The sequence below is a fragment of the Pituophis catenifer genome, unplaced genomic scaffold (assembly GCF_029215685.1).
Source record: "Pituophis catenifer annectens isolate HBS135680 unplaced genomic scaffold, rPitCat1.0.hap2 SCAF_1, whole genome shotgun sequence".
Lineage (NCBI taxonomy): Eukaryota > Metazoa > Chordata > Lepidosauria > Squamata > Colubridae > Pituophis > Pituophis catenifer.
Genome location: NW_027256881.1, coordinates 23,713,573 through 23,740,738, shown reverse-complemented (window position 1 = coordinate 23,740,738; position 27,166 = coordinate 23,713,573). Strand labels below are relative to the sequence as shown.

Below are 27,166 nucleotides of genomic sequence, written 5' to 3'. Positions count from 1 at the left end.
GCCACCACTGCACCCAAAAAACACTGGAAAAAGCTGGTTTAGGGAAATCAGATACCTTCTTTTTAACTTCCTTTGATGAAAATTCAGAAGCAATGCAGTTTACATAAAGCCATGAGTTTTGACTGATGGAGCCTTTTTCCTTTCCAGAAAAAGACAATGTGGATGACTGCAAGAGGTCAGTGTCAGTAGCAAATCTACAACCGAAGAGGTGAATCTCTGAGAAACAGCAGTCACCAAGTGTTCTTTTTCCCTTCTCTCTTTTTTTTAAGGTCCAAGGATAAACTTGTCTCTGAAATTGGGACTCTGTTGACTGAAATTTCATTTCTCAAAGAAGCGCGAGAACAACTGGTGAGCTTTTTGAATCAAGATGCCCATATGTCTTGAATTTATTCGTCTTGTTCATTTATGCCTCATGTTTGTAGAATATCTTGGGAGAATCCATGGACGACACACTTATACTCACTAACCCCATCTGAATTGTTCTTGAAAGGATCTGATTTCAAGACAGATGCTCTAAACTAGAGGTGGGCAACAATGGCCTCTTTGTGACTTGTGGACTTCAACTCCCAGAATTCCCTGAGCCAGCATGGCTAGCTCAGGAATTCTGGCAGTTGAACTCCACAAATCATAAAGGGGCCATAGTCCCTCATCTTTGCTTTAAACCAGGGGTGTCAAAATGGTGGCCCACGTATCAGATGCATCACATGCAGACCATGCCCACCCCAGCTCCATGAAGGGGAAAAACATTGCGATACATCACATGTCGGCAATGTGACACCATGAGTTTGACACACGTCCTCTAAACCATTAATTGCATCCAGTTTTCTGCTTCAGTAAGTGATGTGGCTCACATAAATCAAACTTTGTTTCCCACTTAACACAACTGCTCCAAACTCTCTTTGTTTTAGAGCACATTGTACAAACTCCCCAAAATGGAGCATAAGAGAAGAAATGAAAAGAAATAATAGTTTTGTAGTCTGGCACACACATCAGCCTCCTTCTCTCCCCTTTTGCAAATGCAGGAATCTGTGTCTGTTTGCTTGGATTTTTCACCTCTGCTTCAGGAGCCACACACAAACATATCTCTCTTGTCCTTTTCTTTTTGAGAGTGATAGGGGATTCCTTCAAATATCCCAGCCTCAATCTCAGTGGATGTGGTTTACTCTGGAGGAACAATGAGGGCTGTGCTGGGGAATATACTCTCAAAGGGGGAGGGCTTGCATGCTCAGCAGAAGGAAGGATTTAGTAAGATTGAAAGACTCAGAGTGACATTTATTTATTTATTGTTTATTTAATGGTTCGATTTATATGCCACCCTTCTCTGGAGACTCAGGGCGGCTTACAATGCGTTAAGCAATAGCCTTCATACTTTTGTATATACCTGCATAGTAGAGCTTTCAGCCCCCCTTAAGTGGTGTTCTTTTTATACAAAGTCAGCTTATTGCCCCCACAATCCGGGTCCTCATTTTACCTACCTCGGAAAGATGGAAGGCTGAGTCAACCTTGAGCCTGGTGAGATTTGAACTCGTAGTAATTGCAGGCAGTAATTGCAGGCAGCTGGCAGCTAAGTGCTACTTAACAGCACTTTAGTCCGCTGCTCCACCAAAGCTCCTTATATACAAACACATGGAGATGGACACACTCTAGCCCAGGGAGAAAAGAAATTACAGAAATCCCACTTTCCTCCAGCCCATCTTTCTTATTTTTAATTCTCATATGACATGTATTACTCTTCTTTGAATTCCAGGATCCATTTTTCACCTACTATATTCCATATTGCTTGGTGGTATTTGCAGTTACTCCCCTCCAAATCCCTGATCTTGGTGCTCAATTTAATCACTGTTAATCTTATCCTCATTAACATCAAAGGAATGATATGAAACAAAGTATAACAGACCAAAACTATCAGTGCCTTCAGGTATACCACTTTGTATCAGGTTTGGGGAGGTGTAAAGTGGACAATGCGGCTTTTAACCAGAAAGTTCATAATTTAAAAAGAATCCACTCCCCAAATTCCTCTCCTCTCCAAAGCAATTATTGGTTTACCCCCTAATCTAACAGTAACCTTGTTTTTGGAGGATTTGTTTTAATCCCCCATAAATTTCAGTCATCAATTCAAATATTTAACCCAAACCTAGGTGAAATACTGGGTAATCAAATGGTGAATGTCAAGTGGATTCAGCATGGTTATGATGATATAAATGTCTGCCATAAAGCTAAGTATTTTTTGCCTGTGTTGAAAGGGTCCAGCATAAGCGCCCCATATTAGCAGTGTTGGCATAGTGGTTAGAATGCACTCCTGCCCACTGCCAGGAATTTGATCCTGACCAGCTCAAGGTTGACTCAGTCTTTCATCCTCCCAAGGTGGATAAAATGAGGAGCCAGATTGTTGGGGGCAATATGATGACTCTGTAAACTGCTTAGAGAGTGTAGTAAAACACTATGATGTGGTATTTAAGTCTAAGTGCTATTGCTATTTGCTTAATAAATTTGTTTTAGATTTGAAAGGGAAGAAAGCACCACCCTTAGTTGTGATAGGAGCTGTTTCTGCATGAATAAGAGGGATGGAGAATTGGTGAACAAAGTATTTTCTCCTGAGTTCTTTGCTCTTGTGTTTCTTCTCAGAGGTGTAAGGACCCTGAATCCAGGAAAGAAACTACTAGGGCTCTTACTGAAACCATCCAGGCCAAGCTGGAAGTAGCCCATGCTAAAATAGAGGCTGCAGAGGCTAAGAAAGAAACCTTAGAAGCTCAGAAGATAGCTCAAGAAGCTAAAGAATCAGCAGAAGTAGCTCAGTCTCGGGAGGATAACCTATTGTCCTATGTTTCCAAAGTTGCTAGTTTGGCCTACCAGCAAGCTGCAGAGGCAGAATATGATTGTGCCCAAGCTCGGAAAGCCATGGCAGTAGCAGAGGCCATCCAAGTGGCTGCTTTCACTGATAGCAAAATTCGCCGGAACAACAAGGAGAAGTACCATCGAAGCCATCGGAGTCATGGGGAATGCCGATGTCATCATCACCACCACCACCACCATCATGGCCAACATGAGCGCCATAGTGATTATGAGACCCAAAGTGATCTCATCCACTCTGAACCAGAGACTCTGAGTAGCACCCGATAAAGCAGGAAAAGAAGGAAGCAGGGTTGGGTGGGGTGGCTTGATAGTTAATGTCATTTGAGGAAGCGTGCAGAATTAAAAAATTTTGTTTGAACCATGGACAACTGATTCATTTCATAGGTATGTTTAGCCTAATGAAGACAAGGTTGAAGGGGAACATGAGAGCAGTCTTCCAATAGTTGAAGGACTGTCACAGGACAGAAGGTGTTGATTTATTATCCAAAGCACCTGAGGACAGAAAAAGAAGCAATGGGTGGAGCTTGTCAGAGGGAGAGCCAATATGGAAATAAGGAGGAATTTCCTAACATTGAGAATAATTAATCAGTGGAATAGCTTGCCTCTCAGAGTTTGTGGGTGCTCCATTGCTGCAGGTTTTCAAGAAAAAATTAACAACCATTTGTCTAGAATACTATAAGGACTCGTGCCTGGCCAGGGGATTGGACTAGAATACCTCCAAGGTCCCTTCCAGCCATGTGATTTTATGATTTTAGCCTATAGCTGTGATGGCGAACCTATGGCACACGTGCCACAGGTGGCACATGTAGCCGTATCAGTGGGCATGCCAGCTCAGCTCTGGCGCACATGCATGCACCGGCCATCTGATTTTCGGGCCTTCTGGGCCCACCAGAAGTAGGGAAACAGGCTGTTTCCTGCCTCTGGAGGGCCTGGGGTGGGTGGGGAAAGCCCGTTTTTCTTTCTTACCTGGCTCCAGATCCTCTCTGTGTCTCTGCGGAGGACAAAAACAGCCTTTCCCACTCCCTTGGAGGCCCTCCGGAGGCCTGAAAAGGCCCATTTCCCAACTTCCGATGGGACAGGAAGTGACGTTTTTTGCTGTCCCCAGCCTCCAGAGACTCCTAAAGAGGCTCTGGAGGTTGGGGACAGCAAAAAACATCATTCCTGTCCCACTGGAAGTTGGGAAATGGGCCTTTTCAGGCCTCCGAGGGAGTGGGAAAGACTGTTTTTGCCCTTCCCAGATGCATAGAGAGGATCTGGAGCCAGGTAAGAAAGAAAAATGGGCCTACCCGGCCATCGCATGCCAGGAGCTGGGGGGAGGGGTTGTGTGCTCAGGGCAGGCGCATAGAATTATGGGTGTGGGTATGCGCGTGTGTGAACATCCCCCACCCACCCCTCTCCCAGCACGTGATGGCAAAAAGGTTGCAGTAGTGCTTCTATTTTTTAGATTTTATAATGAATTTATAGAGATCAAGAAGTCATGCTCCCTCCCCATGTCTGTATGTAATGGTTTTATAAATATATATGTCTATATTATTTATTTAAATGTATTGGCCACCCAACTGGGATGGATTTCAGTAGCCTACACGGAATGACTCAATTCGTCACCAGCTCACGTTCAAGTTTTTTTTAAAAAAATGTAAATAATTTTTAAAATAATTCAGGATTGAAAAACACTTTTAAGAAAATTGTTCCAAACTGCTACAGTCTAAAACAAACACTGAGAGACGGTAAAAATCTACAATTCTGTGGTTGTAACACAACACTTCTTTAAAAAAATGCAAAACTCACCCTATGAATCTTTCCAAACTTTTAGCCTCCCTGGGGGACAAAGGTTGCAAAAATGTTTATAAAACCCAAGGCCCTGTTTTGCTCTGCATTTCATAAAAGCATCAGTTGTTTATCTTAACAAAAGGCTACATCTTCCAGCCAAACAGCGCTTAGTCCCCTTCTCTAATCAAGACCAGTTATCTTAAAAAACAAGCTCAATTCTTAGTTTGTGCTTCAGGGGATGGGTTGATGATGTAGTTTGTTTGTGCCAACACCTGCAACAATTGCTTCGGTTAAGCCTCCTGCCTCCAGATCTGAAGGAGCAGAGAATGAACAATTACATCTTGAAACCTTTTTAATTGAGTGAATGTCTAGCAGGTGGGAATGTTCAGGAGGAAAATATTTTGAAAGTGGAACTAGGCCTTACAAGTTCAATTGCTAGCAAACAACTACCAAGAAATGGAGGAGAAGGAACTGCACCAGAGCAATGGTGTCTCTCCTCCTCCTCCTCCTTTTCCTATGCAAACTCAATTTAAATGAGTTAAATGATTTTAATTTGGTTTTAATGGAGTTTTAAAATTGGTTTTAAAATGAGAGTTTTAAATTTGGCCTATGATTTAATTATTTTAATCTGCTTTTAAATTCTATTTTGTACATTGTTTTTATTATGGCTGTTCACTGCCCTGAGTCCTTCGGGAGAAGGGCGGTATATAAATTAAATAAAATAAATAAATTTACTTTCCTTGCACTGGACATCTTGGTGGTTCTATAGAAAGGTTAGGGAAAAACTATAGATAGAGGCATATTATATGGTATCTTCTCTGCATATCACTCCGCTTTAAAGTATTTACTTAACCTATTGCAAGAAAGAATCAACTTGAGAAAATCAGAAATAATTTGGAGGAAGATCGGAGCTGATGGCCAAATGGAGCACAACTGATGGTTAAGGAGAACCCAAAACTTCCAGGTTATGGAACTCACCACTGGGAAAAATCTTGAAACCCAGAGCAGATAGCTGACAAAAACAGAGTGTTTTTAAAGAGTCCAGTATTGGAAAGTTTGAGGCAAATTATGACTAGAAAGAACATAAGCAAACTTTTAAACATTTGAAACATCCTGGAAACATTAGGGGACCTTTGAGGTAAAGCATATCAATTGTCCATTATTTGCTGTAAGGGATTGCTGGAGTTAAAGTGAAAAGCCATGGAGAACTTCAATTATTTCTAGAAGTACAACAGACAAGTATCTCCAGAATTGTATTTTTAAAACAATGTTCTTCCGTTTGAAAAGAAATATTTTACTCATTGACTTAAACAGTTTGTTTAATATACTTCTTCCATTCATAATTTTGTATCAAATAGTGATACTAGCCTGAGGCCTAAGTTACCATGCTGCTGAGTTTCTACAAGAGTGTTTTTTAACCTTCATGGCTTGAAGACTGACTTGAACTCCCAAAATTCTCCGCCAGCTAGTCTCCACATCACATCTACACATCTCCAAGCCACCAAGCTGTAGAGTGCACTGTTGGCAGCAGATACAGTTTTCATAGTATTACTAGATCTTAAACAATACAACCGAGAGTTTAAAACATCTAAGCGTCAACATTTTAAGAAAGGAACAGTAGAATAACTCTCTTAGCTACACATGTCTAAGGTTGACTTTTGCAAATATTTTGCAAGGGTTGAACAGGCTTTTCTGTTCCAAAGTTTCAAATTGTCTGTTACCACTTTCGGCTTTATAACCTATTCTGAAAGATTTGGGAGGAAGGGTTGCATGAAAATGTGTCTGAGGAATCAGTGATCAATCGACTCTGAGATTAGTTGAATGCATGTGATTTTTTTTTAAAGAAAAAGTGAGTGCTCAAGTGCATGAGAGTTTGTTATTAAATGTGGTAGATTGATTCCTATTCTAGGCTCTGTATAATTCTGCAATCTATGGAAAATGACTTCTGGGAGCCCATTTCCACTGGCCACTGACATTGTTTTAAGCTCACGTATACTGCCACTGTATCGCAAATATCACACAATTCATGATATATGTTCTATCAGCATGATCTACCATCTCTTTCCCTGACAAAAGAATTGTACATTTCAGCATGTACATAAACTCCAAGGGATCTGTCCCTGTCTTTTATAATTACAGTACAGTTCTTACTGTTATGCTAAATACTGCACTGTTTCATATGTAGGCCCCCTCCTATCCTATATAGATTTGTAAAAGGAAGAACTTTTTTTTTGTGCAACACAGAGAAATACAGAACATCTCAAATATTTTTATTATTCAGAATGCGACAATCATATCAGCTTGCTAAGCAAACAGGTTATTACATCAGTAGCTGCTCAGCTTCTTCCTGTATAGCATATCTTCAGCCGGGGAGCTGTCCTGCTGGTTTGATGGCTGCATCACACATAGCTTGCAATAATACGTTCAGCAACCTTTGCTATTCAAATTCTATGTAACGAATGGAAGGCTTAAGTGGCTTGGCTTCCTGTAACTTTGTTGTATACGTTAGGAAAGGTGGAGGATATAAATTGGAAAAGGATGAAATGGCGCCTCTCCCGGTAGCGTTACAGGCTGGATAGAAAAATTACAGTAGTTTCTACTGTAGCTCCTGAGACATACAAAGGCAGAAGTTTAGCTGTTCCTTTTTGATAGCATTGGCAATAAGAAAGCACAGTATCTGCTAGCAACTTCTGAAGTCTCATAATTTCTTCTCCAGTAAGTCCTTTGTTCACTCTTTGGTTGTCAAATTTGTCCTATTACTGCCTCAAGCACTTCACTCCAGCATCTTCAGCATGCCCGCAGTTTGTTTTTCCCCAGCTGGAAAAGCTACATTGGAGAAGACTATCTTCCGTTCCCTTGCAGGCCACATCATCCATCCAAATCCGTCCTTTCCCTGGGAGAAGAATTGAATAGACTCATTAGGCTACAACACAACAGCTAATGAGCTTCCATTTTTCCATCATATTACAATAGCGGTGAGAACATTCACCCTTTGCAACACCTAGATCTGTGTTTCTCAACCTTGGCAACTTTAAGACATGTGGACTTCAATTCCCCAAATTCTCCAGCCAGCCATCACTTTCTAATCATTCTGTTAGGAGATCAGACATTTTATCCTCTATCTATCTACAGTGCCCATCTATAGTATTTATCCACAGTATCTATCTGTCTATCTATCTGACTGGGCATTCAAAGTTAGAGCATTCTGGAGTGTTTCATGATTGGACAGCTACTTTTATATTTAACTTGGATAGTTTGTTTTATTCTGGTTTTAATTTTAATTTTGTAAGTTGCCTAGAGTTATACTGAGAGATATAAAAATATTATCCTGTCTTTAATTTGTTATTTCATATATTTTATTCCTTTTAGGAATAATCTGCCAAATTCACATTTTGTTTTTACTAAGATAGGGAAGGATTAGACTAAATTGCCAATCTTGATTATACCCATACGAAATGCAGCATTCTTTGCTAATGATTCAGACAATTGACCCCAGTCATGCTTACACCATTCTATGCAAGCTATGTATCTAATCTAGAGATTTACAAGCTAACATACTTGGGGATACAAGCTGGGTAATGACCTATACACCTATACACAATGCACAAGACGATGCACAAGTCTATAAATAAAATCAATTAGATCAACCAAACAAACCCAATGATAAATTGGGAAGCATTTTTAAGGCTGCCATCATGTAAACAATAACAACCTAATCAACTGTGAGTAGATAGACAGATACCATTTTGGAGACAATTTAATAGGGACATGAAAGGAGTCCCCAATCAGGCATTCCCTGGGCAATTATGTCACCGTTCAATCCTTTCAATGCAGAAGCACTGAGGTATTCCAAGCATGAATGTAGTAGTAGTAGTAGCAGTAGTAATATAGTAGTAGTAGTGGTGGTAGTAGTAGTAGCAGAAAACAGACCAAAACCAAAAAGACCTTTATTACTTGATTATTTGCTTAAGAGCGAATAACAAAGCCAAAGGGAAACAAAGCTTGAGATGGAATCCCATAGACAATATGGCCTTCTACGTGCAAAGAATTACTGAACTTATTTTTGCAAACAAGCTTTTCCAATATATTGATACAAAAAAATAGACGAGCCATGGCAGGAGTGAGTCTCTCTCTATATATATATTATGAAAGTTGCTATCTGACTCAAAATTCTAAAAATTAAAATGGGTATCTTCAATAACCATTTCTGAAAATGAATAAATGTGCGCTTTTCTGAGATAATTTTAAGCAAAATGCTCCTTTGCTTCACCAACTGGTTTCCAGCAGATCCTTCATGTCCAAGCTGCTCTGGCTTCAGGCCACACGTGGCTTGTGTCATTTTGCGGCATAAATAGGACCAAAGCCAAACCACAGGAGATGTTCAGTGATCTGTTACAGGGATGCTAAAAGTCATCCCTGAATGTCCCTCACAGGTTTTTAGGACAGGACCGCCCCATAGCCTAACAGAAAGATCTTATCCCAGGCCAATGCCAGTCTCTCCAATTCCCTGGAAGACATGAGTCAGGATTCTCCCTTTTCCAGCCTCTGACTCACTAGCTATAAAGGAGATTGTACACACAGTTCAGGGCTCTGTAAAAAAGCTCTCTGGGGAAAGTGGATAACAGGAATTAAATCCCAGCCAGAAAAAGCACAGTTTGGCTTTGGTGGGTCCAAAGGGAACAAGTTTTCAAGCATCAAAGGAGAGTAGAGCTGGAAAGTTTGTATGGAACAACCACAGGAACACCCAGCAAAGTTTGGAACTACAGCTGGACCAGGCATAATTATTTATCCAGCACATATCATGCTAGATTTCAAAGGCTGCCTGATATAACAGATTGCCATTGGTAGAAAAGTCACGATTACTACGGAGAATTAATGGGGTTCTTTGTTTTGAATGGTCAGTTGAGGGGATGTTTCGGGACTGTCAAGATACAGCCCAGGGGTGGCTTCAACTTACCTTTACTACCGGTTTGGAAGTAGTATGCACAGATTGCCAATGATGACATCCGGGGTGGTGGGCGGGGCCTCCCACCGGTTTTACTACCGGTTCTTGCGAACCAGTCCAAACCAGGCGCAACCCACCACTGATACAGCCAGTGTGCTTTCCAATGAGAGATGGGCAGGGTAGGAGATTCAAGGGGAAAGCAAATGAAGAGTTCCTTAATTCCCCCAATCAGGAGGAGTCTGGGAGCAGCTTTTCAAACTAACACATTTTATTCAAAGGCATAAGTTTCATGAACTACAGTTCCCTTCATTAGAAGGAGAACACCTACACTGATACAGAATCTCAGCCAGAACGAGGTGTTGGTTTAACCACTCTATGCATCCAATGAAGTGAAGTACAGCTTATAAAAAAACTTATGCCTGTTAATTAAATGTCTTACGCTGAAAAGCTGCTCCCAGACTCCTCCTGATTTTGGGCAACCATAGAGCAACATGGCTCCCCTCCTGTGATGTCTTTGTTCCCCGTGAGTATTGGCTGGAAGCTCCTGCAGGAAACAAGAATCTAGAGAAAACTAATATGCGACTGGAGCTAAGAATTAAGTGCCTAAACCTACAATGCCATGGGAGTATTGGAACGAGCAAGGTAAAAGTTGGTAGAGAATATTAGACATGGGGGGTGATCCTTTATTTCTTTGAAGCCCTGTTAGCTTGGCTTTGAGTAGTTTAATATCTTAGCCTACTCCCTGTTTGTTTCTTTTGCTCAGATGGCTAACTCAGACAAGCAGTTTTATACAACATTAACTTCAACTATCCTTTTAGTAAAATGAAAACCATTTCCTTGATCATTCCTGCTTTGGGTTTATAAGCTGTAACTGCATATTTTAAAACTCTTTGGACAGTTAACTCTGGGTATGAAGGTAAAAACTGGAGCCATCCCATTAAAACTTTATCCCTGGGAAAGAGAGGTTTCCTTCTCTGCCTGTCCAGATTCCAGGCATCTCCTCATCCAAGAACAGACTGTGTGTCAGGTTCCAAAAAAGCAAAAAAGACCTGTTGAGATTCTTCTAAGCAGGCATCTTTACTGTTCCTCATCTACAGACAGACATCTGGCCAAAACTAAAGCAGACTTCTTGCACCATAAAACATATATTCTGGTAACTATTGAGGAGGAGATATCTTCACCCTCTTTCTCTCAAATAAATGATCTAAACTGTATTGCTCTTGCTCCTCTGGAATGCACTCACATGGTCCTGGGAATCTGAACAACATTCCATCACACTGTGCCACTACAACCTGCTTGGGTGGGACCCTTTTATCTGGAGGAACTTTATTTATTTATTTATTTATTTATTTATTTATTTATTTATTTATTTATTTTTCGTATTAAATAGCATATTGCCCCCAACAATCTGGGTCCTCATTTTACCCACCTTGGAAGGATGGAAGGCTGAGTCAACCTTGAACCGGTGAGATTTGATCCGCTGATCTGCTGAACTAGCAGTCAGCTGAAGTAGCTGCAGTACTGCACTCTAACCACTGTGCCACCTCGGCTCTTGATAATCCAGCCTCCCCACCCCCAGCACTCAGATAGAGGAGGAGTGAGAGGATTCATAAGATTGTATGGTATCAGTGAAGAACACTTTGTCTCCCTTGCTTCCTGCTACAGTTACAGATAGCAAAGCTCAACTTGTACAACACTCTCCTTGTTCTGCAAAATAAAAAACGTTGACTGTTTTGAAATGTACTCTGCAAATTGAGCTTTTTGTTAGGTTTAGGATAAAGAATTTTGCCATATAAAGCCTGACTGCTCTGAGAGATACACCTTAAGCTTTACATGGATTCCTTATAGGCATAAAGACATTGGTGTTCTGGTATACCAGTCGATGTTCAAATCAATAGTCTGATATTTTCAACTGGTGTGAGAAAGTAATGTGGCAGCTGCTTTTCACCTATTTCTCTTTGCCTGACATGCCATCGGAAGAGAAAAATCCCATGTAAAAAGAGTGAAGCAGTGACATTTTGTGTAACCCATGGAATTCTGATGCAGCCACTTGCAAAGTTTTTGAACTGGGAAGTTGAGTAAAACAAAGAAACATGCTGCCAGTTTCCTCTTCTATTCCAAGTGACCAAAAAAAAATAGGAAATCTATCTACCAGAATTCTGTAAGTTTGGGAAACGTCTCTTCAAAAATAGCTGGAGGACAGCCATTACTTCCCTCTGTAGCACTTTTCTTTTTCTAAGATGCCTGAAAGATCAACAGATGTTTCTGGACCAAACTCTGCACCATGAGATGCTAGAATTAGCCTTGAGTTCAGGAAAGTTGTTGCTATATGATTGTTGCTAGTTTGTGCTATTGTAAATTAGCATTTACTATAGGAATCAAGCTCAAGTAAAACACATTAATTGTGTTGACTAGCAATAGCTAATAACAGCTTTCTTGTAATCTTAACAACCTATCCATAGTAGTGCACAGGTACCTCAATTATGTTTAGGCTTTACGTCTTAGGCTTCTTAGCAGTAAAACTGGATTCTCTGTGTTGACGTTTAGCTTATCTATCATCTATCCATCCATCCATCTTCCATCTATCTGATTATCAACAACCTATTTAATTTTTATGACTTGCATAATCCATTGAACTATAAACCAGTTAAAGAAGTTGAGTTTAAACAACAGGCTAAGCCACACAAAACTTAGACAAAGTTAAAATGAACTCATCTTAGCAGACCATGCAAATATATATATATATATACCAGCTCTTTCTCTGGCATGATTAAGCATGTTTTGTGATCACAGCCATGGGGCAAAGTGATTTTCTTTCCTATGCAGGCACACATACTGGTTGAAAACCGTAAAATGGCAGGAGACGGATCACATCCCTAAACATATTTCTATAAACTGGTCATATGAATATCGAAATGTCCGAATAAGAATGTTTTCTTCCTCTTAAAAAAAAAGCAATAAAAACCAGTGGGTTGGTGCTAACATTGCTTTATGCTTTGGATCCAACCGGGACACTGCCTTTTCCATCACATGGGATAGGTTTTGTGTGGAACAATTTTCCTCCAACACCTCTTGTGCCCCCCTCTCTCTGGAAAAGTATGTGGGTATCCCCTTGATCCCCACAAACACATGTGCAGTGCCAGCCCACCAGTTAGAAAGGCACCACGGGGAAAACCTCTGCATGCAGCTAAACATTTATGACAAACCATTATCTAAATTTATTATTTATTAGTTCGATTTATATGCCACCCTTCTCTGGAGACTCAGGGCGGCTTACAATGCATTAAACAATAGCCTTCATACTTTTATATATACCTGCTTAGTAGGGCTTTCGCCCCCCCCCCAAGCAGTGTTCTTTTATTATACAAAGTCAGCTTATTGCCCCCACAATCCGGGTCCTCATTTTACCTACCTCGGAAGGATGGAAGGCTGAGTCAACCTTGAGCCTGGTGAGAACTGAACTCACAGTAATTGTAGGCAGCTGGCAGCTAAGTGCTACTTTAACAGCAGTTTAATCTGCTGCGCCACCAAGGCTCCTTATCTGGGAATCTGGGAACTTGTAAAATTTTCCCCAGTTCCTGTTTCTCGTAATCTGGGACATTTAGAAAAAAAACATGAGTAATATTGGAGGATCACTACACTGACGTTTAGAGTTGTGCAATAGGCTTGCAATCTCAAGTGTCTTGTTTTCCTTAACTTACAAAAATAAAGCAATTTGTGAATGCCTTAAACATGCCAGGTTTGGAGTGAAACTTTTATTAACAGGAAGTTTTTATAGTGGGAAAATAATTAAAGCTCTCTGGGCCCCAAAGCAAAACTGTCATCTGAACTGAGCTGAGCTGAGCACACCGAAAGACAGCTAGAAGGCAGCAGAGTGAACATCAGGGGTGAAATTCAGCAGGTTCTGACAGGTTCTGGAGAACCGGTAGCGGAAATTTGGAGTAGTTTGGAGAACCGGCAAATACCACCTCTGGCTGGCCCCAGAGTGGGGTGGGATGGAGATTTTGCAGTATCCTTCCCCTGCCATGCCCACCAAGCCACACCACGCCCACCAAGCCACACCACGCCCACCAAGCCATGCCCACAGAACCAGTAGTAAAAAAAATTGAATTCCACCACTGGTGAACATGTCCTGTATCTCTTTGGGCAGGAGATCTTTGCCGTCGTATACGATACTATAAATCCCAAAGGTGCTTTTTTCAAGAGGCAACTGGAGTTTCTGGTTTTTCTTTGAAGACGTTTCGCTTCTCATTCAAGAATCTTCTTCAGTTCTGAAGTTCTGAAGAAGCTTCTTGGATGAGAAGCTGAACGTCTTCAAAGAAAAACCAGAAACTCCAGTTGCCTCTTGAAAAAAGCACCTTTGGGACAACCATGACCTAGATGACTGAGAATCTCCATAGACATGATACTGTAAGCTTATGCTCCTCCCCTCTCATTTCTTCATTCAGGAAGGAGAAGACCAAAAAGAAGTAGACAGCAATTAAGAACAATCCATCAAAAAACCACCAGAGACTCTAAGAGCTCCTCTTGTAAGTGTAGGGTGCACAGATGTGATAGTAGCATGAGAGCTTTTCCCTTCTTTGCTTCATCCTTCATTCTGTACTATTATCCTATTATTCTTTTGACCCCACAATCAGGCTTCAAAAATGTTGAGGCTCCAAAAATCTGGATGCCCACTAGACAATGTAGCAAAAAGATACAAAAACTCTAACTCAAATTCTTAGCTGCCATGAAATATGGACTGGGAAAAAGAACCACATCAGAATTTTTCTAGCCCAGATTTGATAGCTGTAGGGGTGGGATTTTGTGAAGATAAGGGCAAGGAATGGGCATCAGGGAAGTATAATGGTACCTGGCAGCGGTGAAATCCCCCTGGTTCTCTCCGGTTCGCCGAACCAGTAGCACCGGTGGTGGGAGGCTCCACCCACCCGCCGGGACATCATTATGTCCCCCTTTTTTACCATCTGTGCATGCGAAGGTTCTGTGCACGTGCATAAGAAGCACACACATGCTATGCACACCCATTCCCGAACCGGTAGCGAAGGTAAGCGGATTTCACCACTGGTACCTGGGATAGAAGTTGGGAGATGGGGTGAAGAGGGAATGGTTAGATAAGAGATCTCAAAGGTGTTTTTTCAAGAGGTAACTGAACTTCCTGGTCCAGAAAGTCCAATTGCCTCTTGAAAAAGCATCTTTGGGACAGCCATGACCTGGATGATTGAGAATCTCCAGAGACCAGGGCTGTCAAACTCCCAGCCCATGAGCCACAGGGCTGTCTTAATGCATGGGCCTGATGGACACTTGCCCATGGACCCTATGAGCATAGGGGCCCCATACTAATTTGTGTATGTTAACCCTTCAATGCACCTTGTATCATATGAATACAGCAATTGAGTATCATTGTGTTTTTCAACACCAATTTTGTTGGAAGTGCATTTACATTTTTATTCCTGTGAGTGGTTGTCGTAGGAGCCCCAGTACACTGCTTTGCCTGGGGCCCATAATGCTATTAAGACGGCCCTGATGAGCCAGATGCATCACACGCTTGCTATGCCCATGCCTAATTTAGTGAAGGGGGGAAAAGTCCCGCTACGTCACATGATGCTGCCATGACAACATGAGTTTGACACCCCTGCCATAGATGGTAAGAAAGAGCATAGTCAGCAGCTGGATAGTATTAGGTAGGGTAATAGGTTCAGAAGGGGCTCTCCCTAATTTCCTGGGCTGTAAAGGAGATGTTGGGAGAATTGTACTCTCAAACTTACAACGTTCTGTTAATGTAGCTTTACGATAAAGCAGAATTAGCCTATCTGTTTTCTATTTGATCTATCTGATAAAGCTGGCAGGAAGAGGCTACTATTGCACCTGCTTTTTGTTAATGTTGCAGATCTGGGATGGAAAACCTCAGGGACTCAGTTGATGTTAACCAAGGGACTGAGTTTTTTGCCTCTCTACTGTCCTCTGGTGGTCCTCCAGATTTGTCCAGCCTACAGCAGCCTAGTTTTATTAGCCCAATAATGTGTTGAATGGACTCAGTCATGGAGGTTCTTTCTAATCCTGATGAATTCCTTTTAATTGGAGATTGAATTGGCACTTCTTACACATTCTGAAATGTTCAAACTATTTTCCAGAGTTATGTTTTGGTGCCAGCAACTAAACAACTCCAAGCTTAAAAGGCTAAGTAGAATTGGACCTAGTTAGTACTTGGATAGGTCTTCTTTGACCTCTCAGGGACAGAGAAGTTGAAACACATCCCAGAAAATAAGAAAAAACTACTTCTGTATTGTTGCCAAACAATCCTACATGGACATTTCTATAAAACCACTATCTTTTTTTATCTTTTTATGATCCTGGGTTTATCCTAACAAACAACCCTATCTGGTAGGTCGCAGGCATCATATTCATGGGAAAATTTTCTTCAAGAAAATGAATGGAAGTGTGGAACTCTTCAGGCTGCAAAACCCAATCATTAAGGAAGAACAATTAGAAATCTCCAGAATCCCTGAGCAAGAGGAATGGGGCTTCTGGGCATCAGCTGACAAGCCCCACGCTTAGCACTGGACCGTAGAAAACCTGCTTCCCAAAAACAGCACTGAGGCAGGATTAGATGGCTGAGTTCCAGTGGTGGGTTGTCCCCAGTTCGGACTGGTTCACAAGAACCAGTAGTAAAACCGGCGGGAGGCTCCGTCCACCAACCCCAACGTCATCAGAAAGCGAGCATGCACACGCGGCCCCGTTGCGAACCAGTAGTAAAGGTAAGTAGAACCCACCCCTGCTGAGTTCATTAGATTTTTTTTCTTAGTCCCTTAGGAAAATATTCCCCCCACCCCTCTGAGTCTAGTGAAATTTATCCAAGTTGTCAAAGAACCCAGTTTGATAAACATCCTACAACAAAAGCACCACAAACTATTTGTTTTATTTGCATTAACACCCTTACACTAAATTGTTTAGATCGGTTTTCTAGACTGAATTCTACCATCAGTGCAATTTATTTAATCTCGGGAATGTATTTATTTTCTTACCTTGTCCAAATACGGCCATTCTGTAAATCTCTTCAACGCCTCGGAAACCCAGCATCCGACACACCACATCCCCATCTTTCTTGTCCCATCCATCGTCACACACAGTTCCCCAGTGTCGATCGTGAAAGACTTCCACTCGTCCTTCATGAGGACCAGAACCATTCATCAAGCGGATAATACCCTCTTCCAAAGTAACAGCTGTGCAGTCGTGAGACAGGGGAAGTAAATAAAAATATGGGATTAAAAATGATTTTCTGCTGAAAGCATTTTCTGCCTATTCTTACCAATACTGGTGAAATATGTAAAGCCTCCACATGTAAAGATGAAATATTGTAGAAATGCCATTAAGTATTTTAAGTACCACCTTAAAGAAATAAATAAAACTGTTCAGTGGTTCAATGCAATCAATTGAACTCTTTGCACAATTCATAATCAATGTATCTGTTCTTACATTCATATCCATCTTTTCTTTGAGATCTGAAGGTGATGTGTTTGAGAATCTCCCCTTACCAGTAGTCCTCACTTAACACATGGTTGCTTAGAGACCATTAGAAGTTATAATGGACCTTCAAAAAGCTATTTACGACCCTGTTCTGGAGTTCCAATGGCTGCAAACACCCCCTCCCCCATGGTCATGTGATTGTATTTTGGGCACTTGGCAACCAGCTTGCATTTACAGCCGTTTGCAGCATCCTGCAGTCACATGACCACAATTTTTGATATTTTTTGTCAGTTTCTGGCAATATATTTCTGGTTTCTGAAAAAAAACCTCCCATTGCTAAAATGGTTTGGTTTAACTTCTGCCGCATTAACTTAATGACTATTACAAAAAGATTCAGGCACAGTCACACGGTGATCTACTTAACAATCGCCACCAATTACAACCATAATTCCAGGGTCAATTATGGTTGTAAATTGAGGACTAGCTGTGTTACTCTGCCAAACAATAAATCTCTGAGATCGTTCAACTGAACAGAAGTGACAAGACAATCCATGTTTTTCCCAGCGTCCACTTCTTGTAACTTCTGCTGCAGGGGCAGGTAAAATAGCTAAGTGTTTTCTACATTTCCTTCAGATTCTGCCCAATAAGCTGTCACCATTGGCTGTTCCTGCCAGATGCTTCCTTCTAAATGATAGCACTTAGTTGGAAACATACTATAACAGTGTTGCTGCTCTGGCAACAGCTGCTCTTTACTCCAGAGTCATATCCACAGGCTCTAGTTGTGGGGTGTAGACAACTACATTCCTAGTGGGATCTTTCACTGGCCAGAACAGCAGTTTTATACAGTTTTATCTCCAGACTGATATATACAGTGGAGACATCCCAGAATTAAATATTAACCAGGACTACAAAACATTCTGGGAGGAAATACACTTTTTTCATGTTTGACCTAATAATAAATGGATTTAATTCGGAACAAAACCAGGATTAAAAGTGTCTGTCTTGGCCCCTCACCCTCACCCTGACTATTCCTAGAAGAGCAGCTCAAGTGCTAGTTAAGTGGAGGCATGAACTGTGAATTGTTAACAGATGCCTGACGGCCTGTCTTTGTTCATAGATGTGTTTGACTGTCTGTCAAAGTTACACCTACAAGCCCACAACCCAATCCCATGATCCCTTGCAGTTGCATCAAGCTTAGATTGGCTCAAAAAACCCAAATGATCTATTGTTTAATGTCTACACATGTATAAAAGGGTGTACTTTAAAAAATGTTCAGTATGTACACAGTATAGAATATACAAATTGCATATTAAAAACTATGCAATTGCAGATATTTTATGATGGCTGTTAGTCATATCAGGGGTGTCCATAGGGTGCGGTAAAAAAAGAAATCACAATAGTGGCCATGGTTACTGAAGTTCTGTCTAGGTTTTTTTAAAATGTTCATCACATATGTTAATTGAGTGGTGCAGTGCAGGGGTGGGTTCTAATTTTTTTTACTACTGGTTCTGTGGGCGTGGCTTATTTTGTGGGCATGGCTTGGTTCATGTGACAATTATTTAGGATTTAGCAGAGGTACTGGTCTACCAGGCTTTTAACTGCTTGCAGAGCTGTACCGATCTACCCATTTATTTTTTGCAGGCACTGGTCTACCCATTTATTTTTGCAGGCATTGGTCTACTCATGTATTTTTGCAGGCACTGATCTACTCATGTATTTTTGCGGGCACTGGTCTACCCATTTATTTTTGCAGGCACTGATCTACTCATTTGTTTTCTTTTAACACTGATCAGCTGTAGGGCGGCCCTTTGAAGCCCCGCAGCAAGAATTTAAACAGTTTTTTTCCCTCTAGCCATCAGCTAGGACTCCGGGGGCAGCAATAGATTGGGGGTGGGGCCAAATAATAGGTAAGAATAACGCGGGGAGTGGGGGGGACGTGGGGGGTGGGGGTGGGTGCAGGGGTGGGTGGGGGCCACAACCGGTTCGGTGACATCATATCGTCACCGCTACCGGCTTGGGAGAACTGGGCCGAACTGGGAGGAACCCACCACTAGTGTGGTGGCCTAGAGGTGGCGCTCTCACCTCATAATCAGAAGGCTGTGAATTCAAACCTAGGTAGAGATAGATATTTCTTTCTCTGGGCACAATGGGAATATATCTGCTGAACAAAACTCCTTATTGGCAACTGGAAGGGCATCCAGCCAGTGAACACTCAGTTCCATTCAGTTGCCCAGACTCTACCCTGCAGGAATTATGGGATCATAAAAAGAAGAAGATGATGATGATCAAATATGTTCTACACTTTAACAGTAACAGAGTTGGAAAGGACCTTGGAGCTCATCTAGTCCAATGCCCTGCTCACACAGGAGACCTGTACTAGGGATTCAAACCACCGAACTGCTGACCTTTCTCATCAACAAGCTCAGTGTCTTAACCACTGAGCCACCTAGTCATTATATGGTTTAGCCTCCACATCCCTTATCAACTTTGCTGCTCTTCTCTGCACTCTTTCTAGGGCCTCAGCATCTTTTTTGTATCATGGCGACCAGAACTGGATGCAGTATTCCAAGTGTATCCTCCCTACAGCAGTATAGAGCGGTAAATTCAATGTACACCCAATGGAGTTTCTCCATTGAATTTTCTTGTTGGAAGTGGGCAGTGAAAGTTGCAAATAGCAATCACATCAGTGGTTGGTTGCTCCCAGTTCTGTCCGGTTCTTGAGAACTGGTAGTAAAAACAGCGGAAGGCTCCACCCACCCACCCTGATGTCAATTTGGTGCACGGGAGCAAAGCGAGCACACATGCGCGCTCCCATTGCAAACCAGTAGTAAAGGTAAGTAGAACCCACCCCTGAATTACATGACTGCAAGATGCTGAGATGACTAGCCAAGCATGGTATGGCTTAGGACCTGGTTATCTACAGGACCGCCTGCTACCACCAATAGCCTCCCACCAGCCAGTACGCTCCCATAGAGAGGGGCTCCTCCGGGTGCCGTCAGCCAAACAATGTCGACTGGTGGCCCCTAGGGGGAGAGCCTTCTCTGTGGGGGCACCTACGATCTGGAACGAGCTCCTCCCAGAGATACGGAGGATCCCGGATCTGCACACCTTCCGTCGCGCGCTTAAGACTTTTTTATTTCATCAAGCCGGCCTGGCCTAAATCTTCTCCCCTTTTTAAATGTAAATGTAAATTTGTTTTTAAATTATGGGGTATTTTAAATTTGTTCAGCCAAATTATTTAATTCGTTTTTATTCTATTTTAAAGTTTTGTATTTATGTGTTTTATCCTGTGGCTGTTCACCGCCCTGAGTCCTTCGGGAGTAGGGCGGTATAGAAATTTAAATAAATAAAATAAATAAATAAATGGCGCACTTTCATGATCACACGACAGCTGGACCTTAAGGACCAATTGTAAGTACCCCCTCTTCAGTGCTGTTACTGAAGTTTGAAGTCTCTCTGAACGAGTAATTGTTAAGTGAGGACTACTTATGCTTGCAACTGTCCTGGGTGCGTGAGAAGGTTGAAATGGGACACAAAGACGAGATGAGGAAGCCGAGTCTCCTTTCACACTCACTTAATCTCTCCAACTTTTTAGCTCTTTTAAAAGTGAAAATGGACTTCTTTCATACTTAGAAATGTATAGCAGAAACTGCTGTTCCTGACATTCTATCTTATTGCCCCGTGAAAGCAACCATTTTATTGCACAAGTGAGTGCACTAATCTACCTCTTTCCGTATATTCCAAGAGATTCCCCATGGATTCTATTATTTTTATATATATATTTGTTTGCATAAAGCCTATTACAAACCAGATTTTTTCCCAGGGGAGAAATATAAGGAAAATACTTAAACAGTGCTTAAAGAAACAATATCTCAAACTGCTGCAGCTGTACAAAGAGAGCGTTGGCTTGGATAATTGGGACCATGTGTTTGTGAGGGAAGTGGAAGATTTATCCCTGCACAGAAGTAGCACTGCTTTCCATTTTCACAGCCCCACCTCCACCCAGGAAAAAAAACAAAACACATTTTTCCTGGGTCAACTGGGCCTCGGAAATGGACTTAAGTCTAGAATGTCAGAATTGAAATTCCTGAGGAATGTGTATGTGACTATGTCTTTGTGTGTTTATTTGTCAATAAGCCTCCTTTTACCAGGCTCAAAATTGACTCAGCATTTCATCCTTCCGAGGCCAGTAAAACAAGGACCCAAATTGTTGGGGGCAATATGCTGACTCTGTAAAACCGCTTAGAGAGGGCTGTAAAGCACTATGAAGTGGTATATAAGTCTAAGTGCTATTGCTGTTTTGTATTTATTATTATTATTATTATTATTATTATTATTATTATTATTATTATTATTAGTCATATTTCTATGCCACCCACTCTCCGAGGACTCTGGGCGGCTTACACCAAAGACAGTATACTAAATAGCATATTGCCCCCAACAATCTGGGTCCTCATTTTACCCACCTTGGAAGGATGGAAGGCTGAGTCAACCTTGAGCCGGTGAGATTTGATCCGCTGATCTACTGAACTAGCAGTCAGCTGAAGTAGCTGCAGTACTGCACTCTAACCACTGCGCCACCTCGGCTCTTATATGCATGTATGCATGAGAAAGAGATACGTCCGAATAGAGTATACAGATAGTCCTCAATTTACAACAGTTCATTTAGTGACTGTTCAGAGTTACAACGGCTACAGAAAAAAGTGACTTATGACCGGTTTTCACAGTTACGATCTTCTTTTTTTTTTATTTGATTTATATGCAGCATCCCCATGATCATGTGATCAAAATCCAGAAGCTTGGCCACTGGTTCATATTTATGACCGCATCCCAAGCTCATGTGAACCCCTTTTGTGACCTTCTGACAAGCAAAGTCAATGGGGAAGCCACATTGACTTAACAACCGTGCTACTAACTTAGCAGCTGCAGTGGTCCACTTAACAATGGTGGCAAGAAAGGTCGTAAAATGGGGCAAAGCTCACTTAAAAAATGTCTCACTTAACAAGATAAATTTTGGGCTCAGTTGTGGTCATAAGTCAATGACTACCTGTATATGGAGGAATATCTATCTATATAGAGCTCCGTTTTCACTGGCAGAGAGTTGCAGGAGGCCGTCGCAGCCAAAACCGGAGCTCGAGAACCCGTTTTCACTAGCAGAGCACTCAGACCATCACAGGCGCTGACATAAGTGATGTTGAGTTGGCCATGCCCACCTGGCCATGTCCTCCCCCGGCCCCCCAAGGTCAAACACAACCCTGATACGGCCCTCAGTGAAATTGAGTTTGATACCCCTGATGTAGAGTATCATAAAACTACAGAATCATCAAGTTGGAAGGGATTTTAGAGGTCACATTTTTGAACCTCAAATTCAACTCAACCTCACCAGCATCACCTGTCACTGGTGACCATCCACCTGTCACTTATGGACTTCAAGCAAAACAAAATTCCCCACTTAATGCAGAAGCTTGTTCCATTGGCAAACACCATGTACAGTCAGGAAGTTCCTCCTGTCTGAACCTCTCTCCTTCTAGTTTTAACCACTGGTTTTGTTCTTGCCCTCTGGACTATAGCAGACAAGTCTACTAAAAACTGAATTCCAAGCCATTCAATTCCATTTTAGCCACATAGTAACGTGTCTATCACTTCAGTTTTGGACTGCTGCTCCTCTCTGGTGGCTCAGTGGATCTGACTTGAAAAAAAACAAAGCTCATGAGAAGAGCCATGCTCTTGCTGTATGTGGTTTTGGGATCCAACTGGATTGGGGAGGGGGGGGAGAGAAGAGAACAAGCAAAAATACATAATGAGAGCCATGTGAGGCAACTTCTGATATCTTGCTGCACCACAACACAATGAGGACCCGGTTTGTGGGGGCAATAAGCTGACTTTGTATAAAAAAGAACACCACTTGGGGGGGGGGGATGAAAGCCCTACTAAGCAGGTATATACAAAAGTATGAAGGCAAATAAATAAATAAATAAATAAATAAATAAATAAATAAATAAATAAATAAATAAATAAATAAATAAATAAATAAATAGTAGCAATTACAACCAGAGCCCTGATCAGAAAATGCTTTACTGGAGAAACCATCTCCTCCTCCCTTATAAATATTAGCTGAATTCAAAATTATTATTTAAATCCTAGGAGTTTAGAAGTGTTGGGAAAATTATTTTTATGTGTTGCTTTATTTTTAAATTGTTGATTTATTATTATTATTATTATTATTATTATTATTATTATTATTAGATGTTAAATATTTATCTTTCTGTACCACAATCCTAAAGGAAACCTAATCTATGTGATAGCTAGGCATCAAAAATGATTTGATCAATCAATTGATCGATTCTTTGCACAACACTATGATTAAGGCATTATAGAATGTATTGTGTATAAAAAATACATTAGTTCCAAGGTTCAATTCTTGGGTCTCTTCCTCCCCTTTTTTTAAATCAGGAAGTGTTCTTTTATCAGTCTTGAAAATGTCTGCCATCTACTTATTTACACAATGGCTTATGAGAATGAAATATTCTTGCTTCACCAGCTTCAATCTTTACATTTATAGTAACAATCATGGCATATGGAATGTTGGACTTCGATTGTAAGAAGAACAGATGGTAAAAACAGATGTGCAGATGGTAAAAAAGGGGGAGATAATGATGTTCCGGCGGGTGGGTGGAGCCTCCCACCACCGGCGCTACCAGTTCAGTGAACCGGATAGAACCGGAGGGGATTTCACCGCTGCCTGTGGGAAAGTGAACTTTAGTTATGGGTGAAAGGACTAACTGCATGTCGAAAAATATAAATTTGTGTCATCAAGGCTTTTACAGGTGTGTAAAAATGTAGAAATTCATATGGTTCAATGAGTGATTATTTACTTATATATTTTTTATTTATCACATTTATATAGTCAACCATCTCACCTATGTGAGTCTGAGTGGTGTATAAAAAATAATGTAACAGAGATGATCTTCAAGGAAAAATAGTTCTATGTTCGGAATGAATGTAGAAAAATCTATTCTGTTAGATGACATGAATGGGAATAAGATCACAAAGGTTGAAAGAGGTGGAAAGTTAATTAAGTTGAAAGATTTTTAAGGTAAAACTGAAACAAGTTGAAACATAACGTTAAGAATTTTAAACTATGATGGGAATTTTGAGGAATATATGCAATAAAGGGAGAGAAAAATGGGGATGCCTGGACACCATAGAAAAAAGCACTGAATTGAAAATGAATATAGCAATCGAGAGAGATAGAAAAAGGAGTAGGGAGATTGAAGGAAGGGAGAAGGAGAGAGAGGAACAAAAGAAAGGGAAGAGGAGAGGAAGAAAGGAAAGGGGAACAAGAGTAGGAGGGAAGGTTAGATAGGAGGGAGGAAAGGAGGAGGGGGAGAAAGGAAGGGGAAGTAGAGAAGGAATAGGAGAGGAGGGAAGAAGAAGGTAGGAAGGACAAAAGAAGGGAGGGAGAGGAAGAGAAAGAGAAGAAAGATTGCTGTAAAACAAAAAAGGTGAAATGGAAGAAAGGCATCCCCGAACACGTTTAAATATATTAAGATAAAGATTGAATTAATAAAAAATAAAATTAAGGAGAATGTATATGATTAAGAATAGAAAAAATAGAATTTGAGGGCAAAAGAAAATACTGTTTAGAAAAATAAGAATAGAAAAATTAAGATTTGATTAACAAATATGGAAAAAGAACACTTTGGCAGAAACTGTAACTAAGTAAAATATATTTGGATATGATGAATTATATATGATATGATATAATATGGTCAATACTCTATTTCAAAAAATGGGGGGGAACCAATAAAACTTGTCAAAAAAAAAAAAGAAAAGCAAAAAAAAGAAAAACAGATTGCGACATTTAGTGATACCAGAATGAATGAGAATGGTGACTGCTGTGTGTATCTATTTAGGAGAAGATAATTTGTTTCGAAAACACAATGTATCCAGGGAGGAGAAGATAATTGCAAAGAACATAATCAAAGAGAGCAACGCTAAGGTTAAAAGGAAGAGAAAATTCAGAGCAATTATAAAATAAAAATTGCTTTGCAAAGTGGGTGGAAAAGGCTAAATAAGGAACATTCACCAGAAAGAATGGAACTCAAAATAAAAGTGATGAAATAATTTGGGATGAAATTGAAAGCGAGACAGTCCTGGAAAGACTATTTGAGAGATTAATATGGTGATAATGATGTTAAAGAGTACAATGGAAAAGAATACTATAAATATTCAACAAACATATTGAAAAGGACAGCATAAATGCTGTGGATATGTTAAAAATGGCAAAATTGCAGGAATAGGAATTATAAATGAAATAACATTAGAATAATGGATGTAATTTTTTAAAGAAGCTGCTATGTAATTTGTTTAATGAAGCCTGCATCTGTGGACTACTGGAAGAAGGCCATTACTGGTAACAGAGAAAAGTAATAAAAGTGTATGGAAGACTAGACAGGGATTACTTTGTTAAATGTAGCTGGGAAAGTATTAAGTAGAATTATCTTTGAAAAGTACAAGTTATAACAGCAATCACATTTAGGAAGTGCAGTCCAGCTTTATACCGGGCGATGAGCATACGGATCAAATTTTGCTTTTCAGTTGCCCATTGAGAAACATACGAATGTAATAAAATTTATTTACTGGTTAATTTAGTGAAAGTGTATAATTAAATAAATGGGCTTGACTTATCGACTGTTTTCCACAAATAAGGAGATAAAAGTTGGTTGCTGAATGAGATTTAAAGTGGTATTAGATGAAAACAAAGCATGCATAAGATTACATGGAATGCTTAGCAAATGGTTCCGTGTTGAGCAAAAAACAAGAAACAGATATGTGGCACGTTCTTAGTTGTTTAATGATTTTTGTATAAATGTATAAGGAATGCTTGTGGTGATATTTGTGATGTGCTCACCCGGGAATATATAGGTGTTCTGTCCCAGCTTCAGACCACATAGAACGCAGCACAAACAAAGTCCGTACAAACCTTAGTTTACTAATTAAGGACTACTAATGAGCTTTCTTAGTAGTTTTTCAAACACAAGTACAATTTAAATCAGTCTTTTCTGAACGAAGGCTGTTAATTTAACTTCATTAACAGCTGACAAGAGTCCAAGGAATAATAACTCAATTCTGAGGCACAGTCTTTCAGATAACCTTAAGCTTACTGTGGTTGGTAGAATGCCCAGAAGCAATTTGCAGGAAAAATGACAAGAGAGAAGCAAGAGCAGATCAGATGTTTCTGGAGTCAATACACAAAGGAATATGAACGAAGTTGTTTTCTGCAATTTGCCTCAGTCGTCGTCATTCCTTAAATAGGCTAGGGGACAATTAGCCCAAAGCCTTACTCTCGAGGAGACCTCCCTCTGAGGAGCCACTCCTGCCTTTTGGCAGCTCTGTGTGCCCGTTTTATTGAGAAGAGGCTCCTCCTCTTCTTCCTTTTCACTTATGGGAGCTTCTGAAGGCCCTGGCTGAATCCCCACCTCTGGCACCAAATCTTCTCCAGCCTCCTCATTGTCTGATTCGGGTGCCAGCTGCACAGGCTGCTGGCGAATCACCACATCAGCCTCCTCACTGTCGGAATCAGCTACCAGCTGCACAGGCCGCTGTGGGCCAAAACAATAGGTAGTCCTTGACTTACAACCACAATTGAGCCCAGAATTTGTGTTGCTAAGTGAGAAATTTGTTAAATGAATTTTGCCCTATTTTACAACTTTTCTTGCCACAGTTATTAAGTGAATCCCTGCAGATGTTAAATTAGTAACACAGTTTTTAAGTGAATCTGGCTTTCTCGTTGACTTTGCATGTCAGAAGGTCGCAAAAGGGAGGGGTTCACATGACCTCTGGTCGCTGTGACCCGTCATAAATGTGAACCAGTTGTCAAACATCCGAATATAAATCACGCGACCATGGGATGCTACCACAGTTGTAAGTGTGAAAAATGGTTATAAGTCACTTTTTTCAGTATCATTGTAACTTTGGTCACTAAATGAACTGTTTTAAGTCAAGGACTACCTGTATACTTTGTATACAGATAATGCCCCATTGTAGTAGGCTGAGAACGCAAATGTTTTGTAATGGATGTCCGATAGATGGTTTGATGCAATGCAGAGTACTGATCTGAAAATTAATGTG

At 40.8% G+C, this 27,166-nt stretch overlaps 1 protein-coding gene across 1 annotated transcript in view; it reads right to left on the bottom strand.

Annotated features, from left to right (window-relative positions):
• Nucleotides 1-6,914: 6,914 nt before the first annotated feature.
• Nucleotides 6,915-27,166, bottom strand: part of SCARA5 (scavenger receptor class A member 5) — a 126,101-nt gene continuing 105,849 nt past the window's right edge. The window contains exons 8-9 of the mRNA XM_070947028.1: nt 16,591-16,788; nt 6,915-7,516 (exon numbers count right to left, since the gene is read on the bottom strand). Of these exons, the coding sequence (XP_070803129.1) occupies nt 7,380-7,516; nt 16,591-16,788 (335 nt within the window). The 3' untranslated portion in view covers nt 6,915-7,379. The remainder of the gene's footprint in view (nt 7,517-16,590; nt 16,789-27,166) is intronic.